The sequence below is a fragment of the Biomphalaria glabrata genome, chromosome 10, assembly GCF_947242115.1.
Source record: "Biomphalaria glabrata chromosome 10, xgBioGlab47.1, whole genome shotgun sequence".
Classification (NCBI taxonomy): Eukaryota; Metazoa; Mollusca; class Gastropoda; family Planorbidae; genus Biomphalaria; species Biomphalaria glabrata.
The window spans coordinates 34,440,730-34,462,487 of NC_074720.1; the positions used below are offsets into that span (position 1 = coordinate 34,440,730).

The 21,758-nt window shown below is 38.4% G+C and overlaps 1 protein-coding gene across 8 annotated transcripts in view; it reads right to left on the bottom strand.

Annotated features, from left to right (window-relative positions):
• Positions 1-21,758, bottom strand: part of LOC106079292 (serine-rich adhesin for platelets-like) — a 133,715-nt gene that overhangs the window by 27,686 nt on the left and 84,271 nt on the right. For 5 of the 8 annotated variants that reach the window (XM_056043373.1, XM_056043374.1, XM_056043372.1 and 2 more), the window contains 2 exons: positions 7,058-7,196; positions 1,827-1,916 (listed from right to left, as the gene is read on the bottom strand). In XM_056043373.1, the coding sequence (XP_055899348.1) occupies positions 1,827-1,916; positions 7,058-7,196 (229 nt within the window). Of the gene's footprint in view, positions 1-518; positions 1,337-1,826; positions 1,917-3,777; positions 4,343-7,057; positions 7,197-21,758 lie in introns of those variants that run through there. The other 3 variants (XM_056043375.1, XM_056043371.1, XM_056043383.1) reach the window with 3 other exon arrangements.

A 21,758-nucleotide genomic window follows, 5' to 3' on the forward strand; every position in this document is an offset into this window, starting at 1 on the left:
TAAGATACTGGGATAAGACACTTTTAGCTAAGATACTGGGATAAGATACTTTGAGCTAAGATACTGGGATAAGACACTTTGAGCTAAGATACTGTATCATGTAGAGCACCAATTGAACAGGCAGAAAGAAGAAAACAGTCAGTTACTTCTAATAATGTCAAAACACGATGAGAACAACAGAACACGGAGATCCTTGAAACTGACAAATTAACTCTTTCTCTCCTAACTGACGATACCAACGTTGATTCCACCAGAATGGGGAAAATAATTACGGAGAGAAAGAGTTAAATGGTTGTGAGGCATCAATACATGAGCTCTATGTCATGAAACAAAACCTCTGGCCGAATGAGAAAACGTGAAAAAAGAAAGCTTTGGAAAGACTAAATATCAAAACAAGAGTGGCACATTTCAAGACTTTAAAACTAAATGTCGTAAGGCACCAAAAAAGACCACTAAAAATGAGTGCTGCCTAAGACGGGACAGTGAGTCATACAAAAAGATACTAACTGTAACATTACCTTGACGCTCAGGAGCTGGATATCATCATCCTCAAACGCGAATGCACAACGAATGAAGAAATTCAATCTGGACATTCTGCTGACACCAAAAGAACGTGATCCCACGAGATCTGAACATTGACACTAACGCTTAAGAAGTCTTCTCGCAATGAGGGTGGAAAAACTGACAGAAGGAACAAGAGCTCTGATGATGAAACACATTTACAAAACAATACGAAAGCAATTGACTATTGGTGATGACTCATTTTTTATTAAAGGTTCTCACACCGATTTCACATGAACCCGGTACTCTGAGTCTCACCAGACAAGGCACTTAAGCATTATCCAAAACTGAGAGTCCTTGACAATCGTATTTTAAGTGATAATCTCTCAAAGCTGTGGAAATAAGGTACACATTACCAAGCCTTGGATTTCAAAAGAGTTCATCGAGGAGACCCGATGTTGACGTGGGCACTTTAAAGTTTTGAAAATATTACGGTAAGAAACTTCTAACGGTAAGTCCCGATGATATACTTACAGTGTCAGTAGTCACGTACAGTCATCAGCCAGTGACTTTTTGTAAATATATTGCTTCATATCTGATATAATGTGGTCTCGTTGTTTACAATCACATACAAATTACAATATCAAAACATCGATGGTGTGCATGGTTCCATGAAACTGATAAATCATTGTTTAAAAACCAGACAGATTTATAGTATTATGCTATGAGCTTCTCTGGTATCAGTCTCTTGATAACGGAGAACGATCTAGCAAGGCACTTCTGAAACGTTCACTAACGTATGGTACAGACCTAATCAAATCACTCTCTTGCTAAACCAGCAGACATAATATAGCCTTTAGAGCCCAAGTGGACAGCCTGACCAGTGAAGGTAATCGTTCTGCTTTATATAAATCTGTACGCTGGACATAAACTAATGATAAGATTCAGTTTGTACATTCGGAGACAGTCAACGCAGACTTATTTAAGCCAAGACAGGTTTGTAGCCAGATGATTATTTGGTTTTGCTTTTGCACAACCAACAAAAAGAAACCTAAGTGTACCATCAACTGCCATCGTACTCTTGTTAATTAACAGAGACTTTAAGTTATTAGTAGCTAGGCGCAGTGTAGAGGAAGTATTTTAAGTTATTAGTAGCTAGGCGCAGTGTAGAGGAAGTAGTCTATTTCAGAAAGAAAAAAAAAAGACCTACATGCACCTGGACTCGATCAATTCTGTTCACTGATGTCATCCCGTAGTTTACGAACCAAGTGTAATTCGATGAAAAGCTAATTAAAGAGTGAAACAATGAAAGAGTTAGTACATACCGGTGTTGTTAGTGGGGTCTGGGTTCCCATCTCTCGTTTCTTGCTGTTCTCTCTCTCCCCTTCTTTCACTTCCGTATTCTGCTTCAGTGTCTGCCAGATGGTAAGAAACACAAAACTTGATGTAACCGGAAAACCTTTTTTTTTTTTTTTTTTTTGTTTTATTCTTACAAACAAATATTTTCCTTTCCTCTTGTATCTCCCCACGCCCTCCCTCCTCCTCCTCTTCAAAGACAATTTCTTCCTCAAGACTTCCGAAGTGGAGGCAGAAGACATGAAGGACAGTTGAAGGTAAGACGGGTGAGGGCCAATAACACACAGACAGGTGCTCACTTTCAAGGGTCCATGCTCCACTCAACATTCTGGAAATAGTTTCAAGTCAAAACAAACTCGACTGCGCGGAGACTTCCCAGCGTGACCTGCTCGCACACAACGGCATTCATTCTTATTTGATATAATTTGCAGACGTTACTTAAGATAATTACGACCTACATTCATTCACAGAGCTTTCAAGCCAATCTGAAAAATGTTCAATGCCTAATCCATTCTCTTAAAAATTCTGCTCGGTATGTCCCCTGTTTGACCAGCCTGTTCACTTCTCTAAGTGTGCTCAATAGCATAGATAGCTGGGAGGGGGGGGACTATACAAACAATATATATTCTGAATGACTTAATAGCACATTCTAATAGCGACTGGGGAGTCACTACATCCAGGCCACCCTGTTGTGCCAACATTTCAACAAGGCCATAATCTGCAAAGCTTTACGGATTAGGTAGCATGGGTGAGCAGTTGTATTTCCTATGTAAATAAATAAATAAACATTTCATTAACCCCAACAGACAAATGACTTCTTTCAAAATCCACATTTCAACAACGGGCTTTCATTCTTCCCCACGATGAAAGTCATACAGTTTTCTCGATCTGCCGTTTTGTTTTGTTAGAACCAGTGAAGAATTCTATCACGCAAGAGCAATCCAGTCACTTGTACACGTCACCACGGTGCCCCCCCCCCCTCTCTTCACTCAGCACGTGATGACTTCTAGTTAAGTCTGATGCTACTAATGTATTAACAACCCCTCCCCCCCCAAAGTCAGACACCTTCACCCAACTTCTGTACATTCTCTATTCATTCTCGCACTCATCCTCAGCCAGTACAACATTACCTACCAATACAGTCTACTCACTAGTACTATTCCCACGCAGCCTCCCCTCACCCACAAACCAGCGCTATTGCTCTAGCAATAACTCTTCCGGGTGTGTACTCACGGTCTACCTATACAAAACGTTTCCTCCCTACCCCCAGCACACTGAGCCCGCTGTACTTAGCCCCTAGTCCATATTTTAAAACTTGGCTCCAAGAATACTTTTTTTTTTAACTCCAGAGAAATTATTTTAAAAAGTTTTCGCATTTTGACATAGCAATACAACTGTCTCTTCATATCTTTTTACAACTGAAGATGACAGATGGCAAAGAATCATTGAGTTGTGTGTGTTTTTTTAAATGTATATCTGCTAAATTCTACTTAAAGCAAGCAAGTACATTTGTTTCGAGATATCATTCTATCTGAAGATGATTTAGACAATATAAGAATACACCTAGAAAAGTTGACATCTAAAGATCGTTGGCAGGCGATATGTCCAGTAAGTACACTAGATCTTCTCTGGTGTTGGCAGGCGATATGTCCAGTAAGTACACTAGATCTTCTCTGGTGTTGGCAGGCGCTATGTCCAGTAAGTACACTAGATCTTCTCTGGTGTTGGCAGGCGCTATGTCCAATAAGTACACTAGATCTTCTCTGGTGTTGGCAGCCGATATGTCCAGTAAGTACACTAGATCTTCTCTGGTGTTCTCTTCGTTTACAAATCATTTTATTAACACACACACACGCACATATATAAAGTGTAGCCCCACAAGATACACATCACTACATAAATGCCAAAGTTACTACTCACCAATTTGTGACGAAATCTTAGATGCAAAGTGAATAAATTGGACACCGACCACCGCCGGTGAGGCAAAAATAACAACAGTTTAGTCATTTTCCGGTAGAACTATTTACTATGCACTAGTCCGCTGTGAAACAATACCGTCAACACCCAATAAAGCACAACTTCCACATGTCTTAGAAGTAGGTTGTCAGAAGACAGACCTTGAAGTCAGTCCCACAGGTCAGTGTCAGGTATGGACACACACGGGCTTCTTTCTGTCCACCGTCACGTCGGACAGGCTTCGTATATATACGTGTACTTGACAAGCTGTCAGGCACTTCATACGCTTTTGACCTTTTCCTGTAAGACAGCCACCTCTCACACTAAACGAGCAAAGCCCACACAAGTAGAACCCAAGTCATTCATGTCGTCGTGGGAATACTTAAGCATAATACTATATCAGCAACAGGTTATACCATTTACGGTAAACCATCTTGTGCTAGGCAAAGTAAACTTTAAAAGGGAAGGTAGAAAACACAATTTATCAACATTTATTCATTTAGGCCAAAACTCCACTCCCCGACACACACACACAAAAAATAAACGTAGAAATTCACATTGCAATGCTATCATAGAATTTCTACATTTAATAGTCAGACAAAATATACAATGTTTACTGTAGTTCAAGTTTTTCTGTGCATCCAAATGAACATTTTTTGTGAACATTCGTGCAGTTATTAAAAGAGTAGTTCAGTCCTCTTCAGGAAGTGGCCTCTTGAAATAAGTAGATCCATGCTGGTCAGTCAGGATTTTTTTGTTAAACCACTCTTGCGCAACTCGCTCGCGTATTACAGGAACATTGAATTAACAACCTTAAAGATTGTCCTGGACAAATGTCCTGCCCCGCTGACGTTCTACATCTTAAGTATCTTGCATACGATTCTCCTAAGTATTCCAGAATATAATGACATTGACCAGCAATATCTATGATGCTCCACGGCGTTGAAGTGTTGACGCGCTGATTGCCTGGGGACAGTTGCGTATCATTGTGACGTAGTAGTCTTCATCGACTAATTGCGTGAGCGCCCAGACTTACGTAAGTACTCGTTCTCTGCTCTTAAAAGTGTCGCTCCACCATTATATTAGGATCAGTATACATTTGTTGAGTGGTAAAAAGCTTGGCTTCCGAACCGAGAGTCCACGGTGAAGACTGGGAATTTTAATTTCGGGTTCTTTAGGGCGCCTTTGAGTCCACCCAGCTCTAATGGGTACCTGACATTAGTTGGGAAAAAGTAAAGGCGGTTGGTCGTTGTGCTGGCCACATGACACCCTCGTTAACCGCATACATCGTAAGGTCTGAAAGGGGAACTTTACTTTTTTGAAGTATATATTTGTTGCCAATATTTCAATCTATCAGAACCGCCGCAAACTTTTGTAGCAAGCACAACGAAATGGCAAAACCCAAAGCAAAAGTGTTAGGCGAGGGAAACTCATTATTTCAAGGTCAAAGTGTCAAGTTGTGAAAGTCTGTTCGATCCGAGATGATTGGGTGATAACACCAAGTGGCAGTTGAGGCAAGCACTGCTGACTAAGTGACAAGTCAGAAGTACAAATTGACAAACTTTGGTTCTACATTCTCCTAAGGCATGCCCCAGGCTGTAACGAAATGCCACTGTTTGTATGTTCTAGAGACAACGCAAAAACAAAAACTGAGCATGTCTGCAGTTGGCTACAAAAGAACAGAATAAAACATTGGACGAAACTGGCGTAATAAACTAGGATCCTGAGGAGACTGTTCGTCTCAATTAAAATGTCATCGACGTAAAACCTAATCAATAATCCGTGCGATCAAAATAGATTATTGATCATAAATCGTAAAAGGACAACATATGTTAACAGCAGTTATTGTGTGAAGACATAAAAAAGTTGTTGGTGGCATAGTCCTTTAGTCTCATTTTGTTTTTAGTCATTATCATTGGGGACTTTATGAGACAAGCGTCTGTAACCAAAACTGCGTGACCCAATCAGGTAAAGACAATAGTATGAGTAAAGGGTATCAGTTTGGAGAAAGTAATGGTCATTGATCTCCCTAGCTTATTGCTAGACACCTAACAGTCTCGTTCAAAGAACTACTACCAACTCTTACGACAGTTTCTCCTCTACGTCTCAGTAGCCTCCTCTACCGATCACGAGACTTTTCCCAAACAAAACAACTAAAACAAATAGTACTTCTTACAAGCTTTGTCCGAAATTACTGCCATCCAACAAATTAAGTTTAATGAATACCCCATTAGGATCGGTTAAGACTATCTCACCAACAATCCCCTATAAAGGAAGTTATCATAAGTCAAAAGCGCGTTCTCGTGATCAAATAAATGCAAACAATTGTCGCTCCCTGTGTTACAACTAGAAACGTTCTCACACTCCACACAGTGCTCTGTTGTCTGCCACGGTGTACACATACTTACAAACTACCTCTTCCTTGTCCCTTCATCCCACAGACCGCATCAACTGAGAAGAATCTCTTAGTGTCAAGTACTCGCTCAAGGCTTGGCCATGGGGTGGACACCAGTATGGGAACACAAAAGCATGTCATCTCGAAAGTGATGGGAATAACAAGCGCGCTACTACACTTGACGACGCTCACAAGTCACATCAGAAGTCAGATAGAAGGGGAGGGGGGGGGGGGAACACGAGTGTACCCTTACACAGTAAGCTACTGCTTGAGACGCGAGAATACTTGTGTCGAACACTTTCTTTACTTGACCCAATCCATTAGCAGTCATAAGACACTGGACATAACATCAGAGGGGGGGGGGATCTAGAGGCGCTGCACTGCTCATGATTTCTAATATTTCTCCATCTTGTTTGTTTCTCAGCCTTAATGTTGGTTTACATTGGCCAGAAACTCGAGACCTTTCCTGCTCAGCGAATCTATCAGTAACGCTAAAGTTCTCCGTATCTGGTAAAAGTGGTATTCTCTTGATTTTGCGTTGCTTAAAGTGTATTTTCTTTTCATTTGTTATCTATCGAGCTCCTTGCTTAGTGTTCTAAATGGCTTCCATCAAGGCTCTACATCTGTTTATGTGACAACGTCATCCAGTGAATATGAAGGAGACCTGGCGAATCGTGACAGTGAATGGAAACAACGGGGAGAAGATGAACTTATCCACGAGCACGTGTCATACATTCTTGCCTGGCGTCATCTGAATACATTTACATAAAAACAATACAAACTTCAACGGCGACCCACCCTAAATCCCAATATCTGTCTCTCAGTGCTAATCGTATCTCTAATTAATACCTGAAGCTTGGCCAGTGGAATGATGTCACAGTTCTGTGGCTTGTGCCAGACCGTCTTCTGGCTGGTGGCGTTGTAGTAGTAGAAGCGCGTGGTGTTGGGGTCGTACAGCTCCCACCACTGGTTGTCGTCGGACATTTTACTGAAACACACACAAATAAATACACACATTAATCAAAGGTTGAAACTCTGCAGCAAATCACAAGTCACATTGCAGGAATAAGATTTAAAAATAAACTCTGCAACAAATTAGATTTAAAAATAGTTGAAGGATTGCAGGAAATACAAAGCGCGCATCAAGACTTTATACAATGTCAATCTCTAACGCAAGGGCGATAACCGTGTCAATTTTTGTTCTTGGCAGAGAAATCCCGAGTTGTGAATCTTGTTTTACAATTACAGAAATGTTTTTGCTTACTTTGACCCAATTAAAATGTTTCTTGTAAATAATTTCTTTTTAACAGGTAACCAACTCAATCTAAGTTCTTTTAAGTGCACAGGCATGTGTATCAAGCAAGTATTGCAATAAACCAATCTATGACTTGTACCATGTCTCATCACAAAAAGTGTAGGCCTAATTGAACATACGACTGTCATGACTGGACACTGAATAAGAAATGGGTTGGCTATTTGGAAAGGAGGGTGAGATCATGGCATCAGACAAAACAAAATAATTCCAGAACGAAGGTTGATTGACACTACAAGAATCTGAATCATAATTGGACAAGTTTAACAACGAGTAACATAGAAAAAGCTCTTTTCTTATCTTCTTATCTTATAGATTACTGACGTTACTTCAAAAAACAAGTTAATCACGTCCTACGCATTTCATACGTCGATCTAGTCTGCCAAGTCTTTGGTTTTCCTGGCTGATTCAGGCAACCCATTCCATTTTTTCTAATGGCACTAGGGAAGAAGGAGACCTCTATTGAATGACCACGCAAATGTATATCGACAGTTATATCCAAGGGGCATGACTCTTTGGTAACTAGTTAGCCTACTAGACTTACTGCAAAGTACATAACGTTGTCATAAAGCTCTCTCCCTTCAGACAGATGAAACATCAGAGTCTAATAAATAGACAATAAACACAGGCCTTCTAGTTGCTGCTCTTGTTTGTTGTATAGCAGCACCATTGACCAAGTGCTCTATTTAAAGATGACCCTTGACTGATATAACATGTGGCCGTGGAGGGGGTTATCAGCACGGACGATGGGAAGAATGCTGAGCACTGTGCTAAATATAACCGAGCGCCCCCCCCCCACCCAGAACGTAATACCAGCTTCTAAGGAGTAGAACTAGTCAAATAGCTTTACTTTACACCCTAGAGCCGGCTCAAGAAATAAATGCATTCAAGTAAACCTAACATAATGACTTGAGTTCAATGTGCGAGATAAATATAACAGGTAAGTATAGAAATAAGATATAGAAATAAAAGCTATCATCAGAGAATTAATTCAGAGTAACGAAATATGGACTTCGAGATCTAATAGTTACAGATATTGAACAGTAAAAATAGTATGAGTGCACTCTTTGGACACTGCCATTCATTCAGTATCAAAAGAGTCAAAAAAAAAGAGGAAAAAGTGTAAGGCTAATAAATATTTTGTATGTATCTCAAGTTTCAACTGAAGGACAGTTTACTAAAACTCACCCTGGCATCCCCCCACGGGTCCGCCGTGGTTTAGGCAAGAAGAGTTGAGAGATCAAAGCATCCCACACGCTGTACTGTTTCCTTGCTTACCCTTTTTATCCGTTCTAGCATGCTCGGGGGAGGGAGTGGAGAGAAGGAGAGAGAAAAAATGGGGGGGGGGGTGAGGCGATGATGTCCTTAACAGCTTTCATAGGTAGTTACACTTGCAAGTCAGCTTTTGTGATGAACGAAATGGGGTCAAAACCAACACACAAACGAAACCCATATTTCACACATTTCATCTTAACGGTACTCCAACTAAATAGCGCGGACAAAATAGCGCGAACAAAATAGCGCCGACAAAATAGCGCAGAAAAAATATATATTTCATTCATTTTGAAAGAAATACTTTAGATATAGTAAAATATGAATAGAGCCAATATTTTGTTTTTGTTTTAATGTCATCATTATTGTTCAGTCAATTTGCAGGAAACACTTTAGATATCTTAAAACATAAATATGCAAACAGTAAGCAGAAATTATAATAAGCTAAAATAAATAATTTCAAAATATGTCATTTATTTACATTCCAAAAGTGTACACACACACACACACACACAAAAACTGTCACAAAGTTAAATTGTAGGAAATGTCACGTAGAAAATCCATCACTGCTTGAACGGGGACATCTCACTTCAAACTCCTAATTTTAGCATTGTAAACATTGGTGAAAAGGGGGAATGAAATAAAATGTAAAGTACTCTCGTTCTCTGCAAATATTGCATACTTTCAGATCGATTATTATTGAAAAAGATAGGGACATCAACAAAATGTCTTGCGTTATTTTGTCGGGAAATTTCGCGCTATTTTGTCGGCGCTGTTTTGTCGCAGTATTTTCTCCGCGCTATTTTGTCGGTTCACCCATCTTAACACTAGTACAGGGGATTTGTGAAGATGTGTAAGCTAATCCTGAGAAGATTTGTGTTTTGTTTACAGAACTATAACGTTCATAAAAAAACTAAAGTACCCAACTGAAATGCTACCTTTCCTTGTTTGAAAGCCCACCTAAAACAAAAAGACTGAAATGCTACCTTGCCTTGTTGAAAGCCCACCCAAAACAAAAAGACTGAAATGCTACCTTTCCTTGTTTGAAAGCCCACCCAAAACAAAAAGACTGAAATGCTACCTTTCCTTGTTTGAAAGCCCACCCAAAACAAAAAGACTGAAATGCTACCTTTCCTTGTTTGAAAGCCCACCCAAAACAAAAAGACTGAAATGCTACCTTTCCTTGTTTGAAAGCCCACCCAAAACAAAAAGACTGAAATGCTACCTTTCCTTGTTTGAAAGCCCACCCAAAACAAAAAGACTGAAATGCTACCTTTCCTTGTTTGAAAGCCCACCCAAAACAAAAAGACTGAAATGCTACCTTTCCTTGTTTGAAAGCCCACCCAAAACAAAAAGACTGAAATGCTACCTTTCCTTGTTTGAAAGCCCACCCAAAACAAAATGACTGAAATGCTACCTTTCCTTGTTTGAAAGCCCACCCAAAACAAAAAGACTGAAATGCTACCTTTCCTTGTTTGAAAGCCCACCCAAAACAAAAAGACTGAAATGCTACCTTTCCTTGTTTGAAAGCCCACCCAAAACAAAAAGACTGAAATGCTACCTTTCCTTGTTTGAAAGCCCACCCAAAACAAAAAGACTGAAATGCTACCTTTCCTTGTTTGAAAGCCCACCCAAAACAAAAAGACTGAAATGCTACCTTTCCTTGTTTGAAAGCCCACCCAAAACAAAAAGACTGAAATGCTACCTTTCCTTGTTTGAAAGCCCACCCAAAACAAAAAGACTGAAATGCTACCTTTCCTTGTTTGAAAGCCCACCCAAAACAAAAAGACTGAAATGCTACCTTTCCTTGTTTGAAAGCCCACCCAAAACAAAAAGACTGAAATGCTACCTTTCCTTGTTTGAAAGCCCACCCAAAACAAAATGACTGAAATGCTACCTTTCCTTGTTTGAAAGCCCACCCAAAACAAAAAGACTGAAATGCTACCTTTCCTTGTTTGAAAGCCCACCCAAAACAAAAAGACTGAAATGCTACCTTACCTTGTTTGTAAGCCCACCCAAAACAAAAAGACTGAAATGCTACCTTGCCTAGTTGAAAGCCCACCCAAAACAAAAAGACTGAAATGCTACCTTGCCTGGTTGAAAGCCCACCCAAAACAAAAAGACTGAAATGCTACCTTGCCTTGTTGAAAGCCCACCCAAAACAAAAAGACTGAAATGCTACCTTGCCTTGTTGAAAGCCCACCCAAAACAAAAAGACTGAAATGCTACCTTGCCTGGTTGAAAGTCCACCCAAAACAAAAAGACTGAAATGCTACCTTGCCTGGTTGAAAGCCCACCCAAAACAAAAAGACTGAAATGCTACCTTGCCTGGTTGAAAGCCCACCCAAAACAAAATGACTGAAATGCTATCTTGCCTTGTTTGAAAGCCCACCCAAAACAAAAAGACTGAAATGCTACCTTGCCTGGTTGAAAGCCCACCCAAAACAAAAAGACTGAAATGCTACCTTGCCTTGTTGAAAGCCCACCCAAAACAAAAAGACTGAAATGCTACCTTGCCTTGTTGAAAGCCCACCCAAAACAAAAAGACTGAAATGCTACCTTGCCTTGTTTGAAAGCCCACCCAAAACAAAAAGACTGAAATGCTACCTTGCCTGGTTGAAAGCCCACCCAAAACAAAAAGACTGAAATGCTACCTTGCCTTGTTGAAAGCCCACCCAAAACAAAAAGACTGAAATGCTACCTTGCCTTGTTGAAAGCCCACCCAAAACAAAAAGACTGAATTGCTACCTTGCCTTGTTGAAAGCCCACCCAAAACAAAAAGACTGAAATGCTACCTTGCCTGGTTGAAAGCCCACCCAAAACAAAAAGACTGAAATGCTACCTTGCCTGGTTGAAAGCCCACCCAAAACAAAAAGACTGAAATGCTACCTTGCCTTGTTGAAAGCCCACCCAAAACAAAAAGACTGAAATGCTACCTTGCCTGGTTGAAAGCCCACCCAAAACAAAATGACTGAAATGCTACCTTGCCTTGTTTGAAAGCCCACCCAAAACAAAAAGACTGAAATGCTACCTTGCCTGGTTGAAAGCCCACCCAAAACAAAAAGACTGAAATGCTACCTTGCCTTGTTGAAAGCCCACCCAAAACAAAAAGACTGAAATGCTACCTTGCCTAGTTGAAAGCCCACCCAAAACAAAAAGACTGAAATGCTACCTTGCCTTGTTGAAAGCCCACCCAAAACAAAAAGACTGAAATGCTACCTTGCCTAGTTGAAAGCCCACCCAAAACAAAAAAGACTGAAATGCTACCTTGCCTAGTTGAAAGCCCACCCAAAACAAAAAAGACTGAAATGCTACCTTGCCTGGTTGAAAGCCCACCCAAAACAAAAAGACTGAAATGCTACCTTGCCTTGTTGAAAGCCCACCCAAAACAAAAAGACTGAAATGCTACCTTGCCTTGTTGAAAGCCCACCCAAAACAAAAAGACTGAAATGCTACCTTGCCTTGTTGAAAGCCCACCCAAAACAAAAAGACTGAAATGCTACCTTGCCTGGTTGAAAGCCCACCAAAAACAAAAAGACTGAAATGCTACCTTGCCTGGTTGAAAGCCCACCCAAAACAAAAAGACTGAAATGCTACCTTGCCTTGTTGAAAGCCCACCCAAAACAAAAAGACTGAAATGCTACCTTGCCTGGTTGAAAGCCCACCCAAAACAAAATGACTGAAATGCTACCTTGCCTTGTTTGAAAGCCCACCCAAAACAAAAAGACTGAAATGCTACCTTGCCTGGTTGAAAGCCCACCCAAAACAAAAAGACTGAAATGCTACCTTGCCTTGTTGAAAGCCCACCCAAAACAAATGTCAACAATAACCCTATCAAAACTGTAGTTGAAGTAAAAACATAAACATATGAAATCTTTACAATAAGCTCCCCTGTTCTCCCACCCCTTGCATTGTTTCTAACATCCGAATCTCTTTAGTAATTTCAGGCGGAAATTAATACAAGAAAGTGGCTTAAGACAAATATAAGAATATACTACAAATCGGGTGTCGCCACTATAAGATCGCATTACAGCTCGTAAGAGAGACATTTAGGTCACAGCGTGTTCAATATATTCATTCGTAAACAACAACAATAAAATATGAACATCTAAGGAATATAATTTGGATCAGACTTGGATAGTATACACATAGGATGAACACTTGTATAATGTAATGAGTTTGTGGAAACACAATAAGTCATGTCACAGTCCAAATGGTAGCCACTTTAGAACATCTAGCATAAGGTCTCTACGTCTTACATAACTGTCTTGTAAAGCATTGTCTTCTAGTTCAAAGATTTAGGATTTCAATATTTCATGTGACCCAGATTCGACCTGTATATTTTGCCACTTATAAATCTATTCGTCGTTTCGTCGTCTGCCCAACACAACTATCTCAAGGATAAACGAAAAGGTGGAGGACTATAAACATATAACCAGTGGAGCGAAATGGGGAGTCAAATCAAAGCCCGTGTGTGTCGATCGAATGCAGACAACATGGAAGCCCTCCAATAGGATAACCAGTGAACAACAAATACATTGGAGACGTCATGTAGACGCCCCGGCTTAGCGTGAGAACATTGGACTTTTGAAACTTAACCAAGCCCTCTGGCTACACAACCCAATAACTTGGTCACTTGTCAAGAGTTCAGCTTGATCTCAAAATGTCTTTTCTATACACAATCCACTAACTTGGTCACTTGTCAAGAGTTCAGCTTGATCTCAAAATGTCTTTTCTATACACAATCCACTAACTTGGTCACTTGTCAAGAGTTCAGCTTGATCTCAAAATGTCTTTTCTATACACAATCCACTAACTTGGTCACTTGTCAAGAGTTCAGCTTGATCTCAAAATGTCTTTTCTATACACAATCCACTAACTTGGTCACTTGTCAAGAGTTCAGCTTGATCTCAAAATGTCTTTTCTATACACAATCCAATAACTTGGTCACTTGTCAAAAGTTCAGCTTGATCTCAAAATGTCTTTTCTATACACAATCCAATAACTTGGTCACTTGTCAAGAGTTCAGCTTGATCTCAAAATGTCTTTTCTATACACAATCCAATAACTTGGTCACTTGTCAAGAGTTCAGCTTGATCTCAAAATGTCTTTTCTATACACAATCCAATAACTTGGTCACTTGTCAAGAGTTCAGCTTGATCTCAAAATGTCTTTTCTATACACAATCCACTAACTTGGTCACTTGTCAAGAGTTCAGCTTGATCTCAAAATGTCTTTTCTATACACAATCCAATAACTTGGTCACTTGTCAAGAGTTCAGCTTGATCTCAAAATGTCTTTTCAACAACAACATTGCAAAGAAGGAAAAATCTTTTTTTTTCTCCTTATCCACACATTTTGATATTTTTTAAAGGGGGTGGTGGAGCGAATGAATGTTAACAGACTTCAGTAAAACTTTGAAATCAATGAGTCACCAGATTTAATTTGTTTTGTCTGGCTAAGAATAAATGTTATGAGAAGAGAGAAACTACTTCCGGCATTGAACGACTTTTCCAGAAGGATACTGCCAAGGGACGCCACGTTACAGCAGCTCGGCGGTGTTAGGGGCGCATGCAGTGCCTACATTTTCTTTCACAGTTTTCCACAGGAATAGATTTAAAACTAGACAGTACTAAAAACTGCTTTTACTGAGCAAAAATAGAAAAAGTGAGAAACTAGACATTACTAAAAATTACTTTTACTGAGTAAAAATAAAGAAAGAGAATTTAGACATTACTAAAAATTACTTTTACTTAATAAAAGAGAGAAAAAAAAGAGAGAGAGAGAGAGAAAAGAGCAGAGAAGAAATAGAAAAAAATGTAGAGAGAAGAGTGAAAGGAAAGAGAGAGAGATGAGAAAAGAGCAGAGAAGAAATAGAAAAAAATGTAGATAGAAGAGTGAAAGGAAAGAGAGAGAGAGAGAGAGAGAGAGAGAAGAGAGATGAGAAAAGAGGATAGAAAGGAGAGAGAGAGAGAAAAAAAAAGGATACAGCCTAAATGTTGTATATAATCTGAGAGATGAATCAAGGTTAAAAGAAATGTATATCAAATGTTCCGTTCTTATCTCCTAAGCTATCATTTAAATATACATCCCATATAAATCTTGTCTAGGGAGTCAACTTGCTGCTAAGATTTGGTTTGGGGTGGGGGGGGCAGTAGCTTTACGTATACTAGCCTCCCCCTCCACACACACACAGGCTAGACGCACACACACTCGCTTTATTTTTTTTTTTTTTTTTGTAGTTTATAGAAAGCCTAGAAATAAGAACGCACCTACATTTATTACAGTTAATATTTAAAAGAAAAAAAAGGTCCTGTGGTCAACTTTCGCAACGCTTCTGCTCCGTGCTATGAGACGGACCAATTCACATGAGGCAAACAAAGAGTTAATGAGGAGACTTGAGTACAACTCTAAGGGTTGAGAAAAACTCCTAACACTGACTTACAGTACATTATGGAATTAGGTTAAAGAACAGGAAAACACCCCAAAAATTTTTTTTTTAAATGTCAAGGTAAACATTTTATAACTGGCACTTATGCCCACATCCAGCGCACGCCAATATGAACTGTGCCTACACTGAAGCTAAAACAAATAATAACATTTAACGTCCGAAGGTTTCAAAAAATGATGTGGCACTCGCTCTTTATCCCGCTGTAAAATTTCTCAACCCGTGATGCACTTTGAGACTCTTCAACACACTGGAGATCTTGAAACAAAAACCTTTTTTTTTCCCCTGGTGGATAGAGCTTTAAGAAGGAACACTCAGTTCTAGAATATAGATCTATATGTATTTTGACAAGCAATTGAAATGCAACTTGCTAATATTGAGTGAATTGTGCGTGATTTTTGCCACGGGTCGCCAGCTGTGTTTGTTTTGTTGGAGTGCGCTTGGGGGGGGGGGGGGGGGGGGGGGGAAGAGCACCGTTTATTCCCTGTCATATCTTTCATTATTACAAGGATTATCTTCCCTTAGCTTAGTTCATTTGCCACTTAAGTGAATATTGATTAATTATGATTAATTGATTAATAATTGGTTAATATTTTGAATGATTTGTGTACCGTCATCGACAATAAATAATTGTGCAACTTGATCAGAGACTGGGAAGTGGAAGAAATAATGTGTACAAGATTTGGACCAGACAAACAGACAAGACGGAGTGAAGTGATATACGCTGGGTACAAACAAAAGGGGGGGGGGGTTAAAATAAACATTTAAAAAAACTCGCCACAAGGTGAACATGGAAGCCAAAAGAATTGAGAAACACTGTTCTACCTAGACGTTACTTTGTCTGACGTCACCTAACTTCTTCCGCTTCATCGGCGCCCCCACAAACTGACAAGCTCACCCACAACACTAGCTGCAAAAAAATGGAGATCGACTTCCTGTAGACTTCAAACCAAGAGTTGAATACCGAAACAAAACTAGATCGCACGGCGTGACGTACGTTGTGCATTTCCTGGCATATACCAATGGCATCATGCCCTACTATAATAAAAGCATTTCAATATACCGCGCTGACAGTTTTTTAACCCGATCATTTTTGCAACATCAAATTTTGTTAGCCAAATACTTGTAAAGACTTCCCCCCCGCCCAAATACTCTCCCCACAATTCAATGACATTTTATAGACTTTCCAACCAAACTATAACACAAAATACACTGCAGATTCATGATACTATTTCCATTTTTGATTCAGTATTTTTTTTTCAACTTCTGACTTTATAGGCTATCACGTGTAAGGTAAAACATGTGTATATATAACCCATACATTTCAAGTCCAGGTATAATCACTTTAAAAGGGGGGGGGATGGAATAAATATCAATGTAAAAGAAGATAAGCCTCGTCTCACCAGACTCAAGAATCCTCCCTCAGTGTGAAGGTTCGGGCGATATACCGACGAAGAAGGCAAACGAAATGAATCTAACTAACACATAAACGAACAGAAGGATAGGTGTTCTATACACCCAGGGCCTGCTGTAACATTTAGCTAGCCGAGCAAGGATGGGTCGATTTCTCCTTTTAATCTACTTCTCTACGTGATGAAGGTATGCATTGCTCTACTATTAACAGAAAATGAAATTGAACCAAAAAGAAGGAAGCGGGCGGGGGGGGGGGGGGAAGAAGAGACAAAACAAAGAAGGATGAAAAGACATAAATTAAAACAAGAAAAAGAATCATAAACATTCAAAAATAAAGGCAGGACCGGGGGGGGGGGGGGGAGAAACGAAACTTTTTTTTTTGGGGGGGGGGGGGCATAAAAATTTTGAAAAAAAAAAAAAGGGGGGGGGTTTACAAGAAACACAAAGAAAACAATTTTTTAAAAGATGAAAATAAAAAGAAAGGGGAAAAAAGGCGCGAGATAAGTGTGAGGGTATGCAGTGGCATCCTATTCTCAAAGTCAACATATTCCCCTGCTTTCCGAAAACAGGCAGTAAAATCAACACCAAAGTGACGAAATGAAACGCCGGGAGCAAGACAGCAAAGCATGCCTCTACCTGGGACAACGTGTCTGGCTTCGAGGAGCAGGGACTGTTGGAGGTAAGCACCGATCATTTTCAACTTTTCACGAGACTTTTAGAGATCTCAATGAGAAAATAGCTTAGTTGGTTGTACTTGAAATAATAATTTAATATTTATAAATTACAAAAAGATATAATGTGAGCATTTCTTCCAAGCCTTAAAATATAATTTCTTTCTTATTATAATTATAATAATACGTAATGTTTGTATTATGATTTAGCTTAAAATATATGCAAAATATGAAAAATCTTTTTTTTTTAAAGCAAAGCTTATCCAAAGGAAATAGCTTTGAACTGTCAACTATGTCTCAATAATGTAGAAGTTGTTTCCCTTTTTCGATATCAAACGAAATAATTTATTACCTATAATTAATTGACTCGAGCGGCCTTCCATCAGCCGAAGAACACCTGGGGATCTAGAGAAATAAGCACCACCATCAAGATTAGGTTACTATTGTTAAGCTGATACTACTTTATGGAGCAGAGACCTGGAAAACCACCATCACCACCATGAAAAAAAAAATCCAGGTATTCATCAATATCTGCCTGAGGAAGATTCTAATGATCAGCTGGCAAGACAAGATCTCGAATGAGGAACTGTGGCAAAGAACAAAACAGCAATCCATTGAAGTAGATATTCTTCAGAGACGCTAGAGATGGATAGGTCACACCCTTCACAAGCCTGCATCCAACATAACAAGGCAAGCCTTAACCTGGAACCCCCAAGGAAAGAGGAAGAGGGGACGGCCCAGGAATACATGGCGCCGCGATTTCGAAGCAGATGCCAAGCAGATAGGCAAGACGTGGGGACAGTTGGAGAGACTCGCCCAGAACCGAGATGCCTGGAGAAAATTGGTTGGTGTTCTATGCCCCAGAAGGGACCACAGGCAGAGATGATGAGATGATGTTGATTAATTGACTAACTGGTTATTTTAAAAAAATCGATACATGTTTCAAGTTTCAACTTGATCCGAGAAAGGATGTGGCAGAAATAACGTGTTCAATCATCTAAGGGGGCGAAAGCCTACATATTTAGCCGTATCTGTGAATACTGAAGAATCCTTTTCCCTAGTAGGTTTAAAAATAAATAATTACCAGTAATTAATTGACTAATGGTTAATGTTTTTTGTATTGCTTCACGTCTTGTCTATGTCAATGTTGTGCAAAGTTTCAACCTGATCCACCAATGGATGTGCGTGGAATAACGTGAACATGATGTGTACCAGACAAAGCTTTGTAATCACGTTTGAATTCAAAGAAGATACTCCTTTTTATAGGAAACCATCCCAATTGTGTTGATTTGGACATCTAGATTAAATGTACTGAAAAACAATCTTGAAACCTCTGGGACGAAGCTTGATAATGAGTACATCTTTCTACATTATATGTAAATAGATTGGAGGCGGGGGTTATATCATAGATTTATTTAACCTTAATCTAGTCTCAATTCCAAACAAGTTTACGGTGAGTCCAATTCGAATCGTGAAAAGTCCAAGCAAGTAATTAAGGAATAGACTATGAGAGGGTAATGTTCAATCTTAATAACAACATTTGGACTGCTATACACAATAGTGAGGCTTCCAATTGTAGAACACAAGTGAGAGAATAAAAAACAAGATTACAAAGAGAGTTTGTGTTACACAAACTCAGAGGCGGCCCCCGTCGAAGTCGGATCCCTGTCGGATCTGCATATTCGCAAATAATATTCAAGAGGTGATTTAATTTTGATGTAAAATGTTTTACACGTTTCGGATGTTCCTTCAGAGTTGAAGATAATTACTTCCTAGTCCAAACCTCCCGCAGGACGACGGGGGATGGGAGCGGGCAGGGTTTGAACCCTGGGCCATCCATAAATCTGAACGACAGTCCAGCGCGCAAACCGCACGACCAGGCAGCCATCCGATGGTCAAAAGTAATAATGTTTCAAAGATTCATTTGCCGTAAATTTAAATTTAAATTTAATAAAAAAATAGTAGATTAGTTTTAGTATATTAAAACATTACAATATTGATCAAAACGTTTGGAAATGAAAATCTACACTTTTTTTTTACACTTTAAGTTTAGAAATTGAAATTCTACATCTTAATCTAGTCTATTTTAGTCTAAACTAGATCTAGAAATTCTAGATCTAGACTCTAAAATAATTTTAATTAGAATATAAATCCAGATCTAGATATACTGTAATAAAAATCTAGATCTAGTTTAAAAAATCTAGATTAGATCTAAATCAAGATATCATTCCTTTTTTAAACGCGAGTCACATAACGAGGCTTAATAAACATTACTATACCGAGTTCTTTTTTCATTTCATTTGAAGAATTAATTCCATATAACGTCAGAGGGAAAAAAAACACTACGTCACACGGCCTAGCTAGACTAAAAATCGCCTTCATCTATAAGAGCCTTTTATCGAGTGTTCATAGACATTGGTGCACCGAGTGCGTTCTTTTAGTATTTCATTTAAAGAATTCATTCCATATGACGTCAAAGGAAAAAAAAACACTACGTCACAAGGCCTAGCTAGACTAAAAATCACCTTTATCAACACGAGCCATTTCTCGAGTGTTCATAGACATTGGTGCACCGAGTGCGTTCTTTTAGCATTTCATTTAAAGAATTCATTCCATGTGACGTCAAAGGAAAAAAAAACACTACGTCACACGGCTTAGTTAGACTAAAATATGTTTTCATTAATACAAGCAATTTTTTCGAGGGTTAATAGACATTGGTGCACCGAGTGCGTTCTTTTAACATTCATATGACGTCAAAGAAAAAAAATTCCATTACCTCACAATAGGCTAGTACCGGTACCATAAAAAAAAATGTCTTTATTTACACGAGATATTTAACGAGGGTTCATAGACATTGGTGCACTGAGTTCTAATAGATATTATTTAAAAAGGATCAAAGCCACATTGTTTTTGCGTTTTGTCTGTCAGTCGGTCTGTCCGTTATCTTGATATAAAAAAAACAACTAAAAGTTATTAAAAATTGATTAACCTTTATTTTACGTTTCAAAACATCGCAATAATTTTTAGGTATGAACACAATTGAAAAGTTTATATAATAGATTGTTCCGGATGTTTGTATAAATAGTAAAAGAAAAAGAGAATTTCAGATAAATGTAATACCGTTAATTAAATTTTTTGGATGGTCTCGTATAAAAATTAGATGTACTACAGCCACGTGGAGAGATTTTCATACCTTACTTTGGTGTTTGGATTCTGTTTTCCTTAAAAATCGGAACATAATATTAACGATAATTAGATTTTTTAATGTTTTAGGTAGAAAGTTAAATGTACTGTAAGAGAGTAGTGAGTTAAAATATTTTTCATAAAAATCCGTAAAAACATTATTTCGTAAATGAGAAGATTATTTGTTTATTAATTAGAAGAGGGAGTTCAAACAATTATTTGGCGTTAGTAGATTTTTAAATAAATTCGGAAATTTCTGGCGACGATTTGTAAGAAACAAAATCCGGAACTTTCTTTATCGATTACAAAACTTCTATGTTATGTTTTACAAGAAAATTAAATGTCTAAAAAGTAATTTTCAGTAATCAATTCTAGTAAATTACTTTTTTTAAAAGCCTTATATAAGTCAGTATAGAGATTATGATTTAGCATTAGTATGCTATTTACATAAAAAACGGAACAACATATTATTGATAATGTGTTTTTGCAACGTTAAAGCATGGAAATTGAATGTAATATAAGTTAGAAGAGCAAACAAACATTTGTTGGCGTTGATTAGTTTTGCACAAAAAAATCCGGAACATTCAATTTTAGATACTTAAAACTATTGAGATGTTATGGGAGGAACATTAAAGGGTAAATCAGATTTTCAATAGCTTTTAGAGTTCTAGTTTTTTAAATCTAATCGTGACGGACAGACCGACCAACAGACAAAACGCACAAAAATAATCTTCTTTTATTCGGATGGGGGCACTAAACAAAAAATAAATAAAATCTGATTTTTAAAAAAAGTTTAAGGAATTGGTTTAGCACCTGATCATGTTGCGACGTTACGCTACTGCACGAAAATCGCTGCATAAAAAGTCCATTAAAAAAAATGTTTGTGATATTTACATACAAAGTGCATTATTAGCCTTTATAAACAAACAGAAATGTTTTCTTTTAATTTTAGCAGCTAGTTGACCAGAAAAAACGTCTTTAACTATTATTTGTATTTGTTGTAAACATTTCCTGTACATTTTAAAAATATATTTGACTTAGTGATACTGAAAATACACAAAAATTGTCCATCTTTGTTAGCATATTGTAACATTGCCTCCCTTACATTTACGTAATTGTTTTAGAATTGGTGTATTTTTATGAAAAAATCGCTTGCATAATTAATTTTATAAATTAAACGGTTTGCTTTTAGAAAACCAAAAGTAGCCGTTGCACCTAAACTTTTCAAGCCGGATTTAATGATGAAATAAT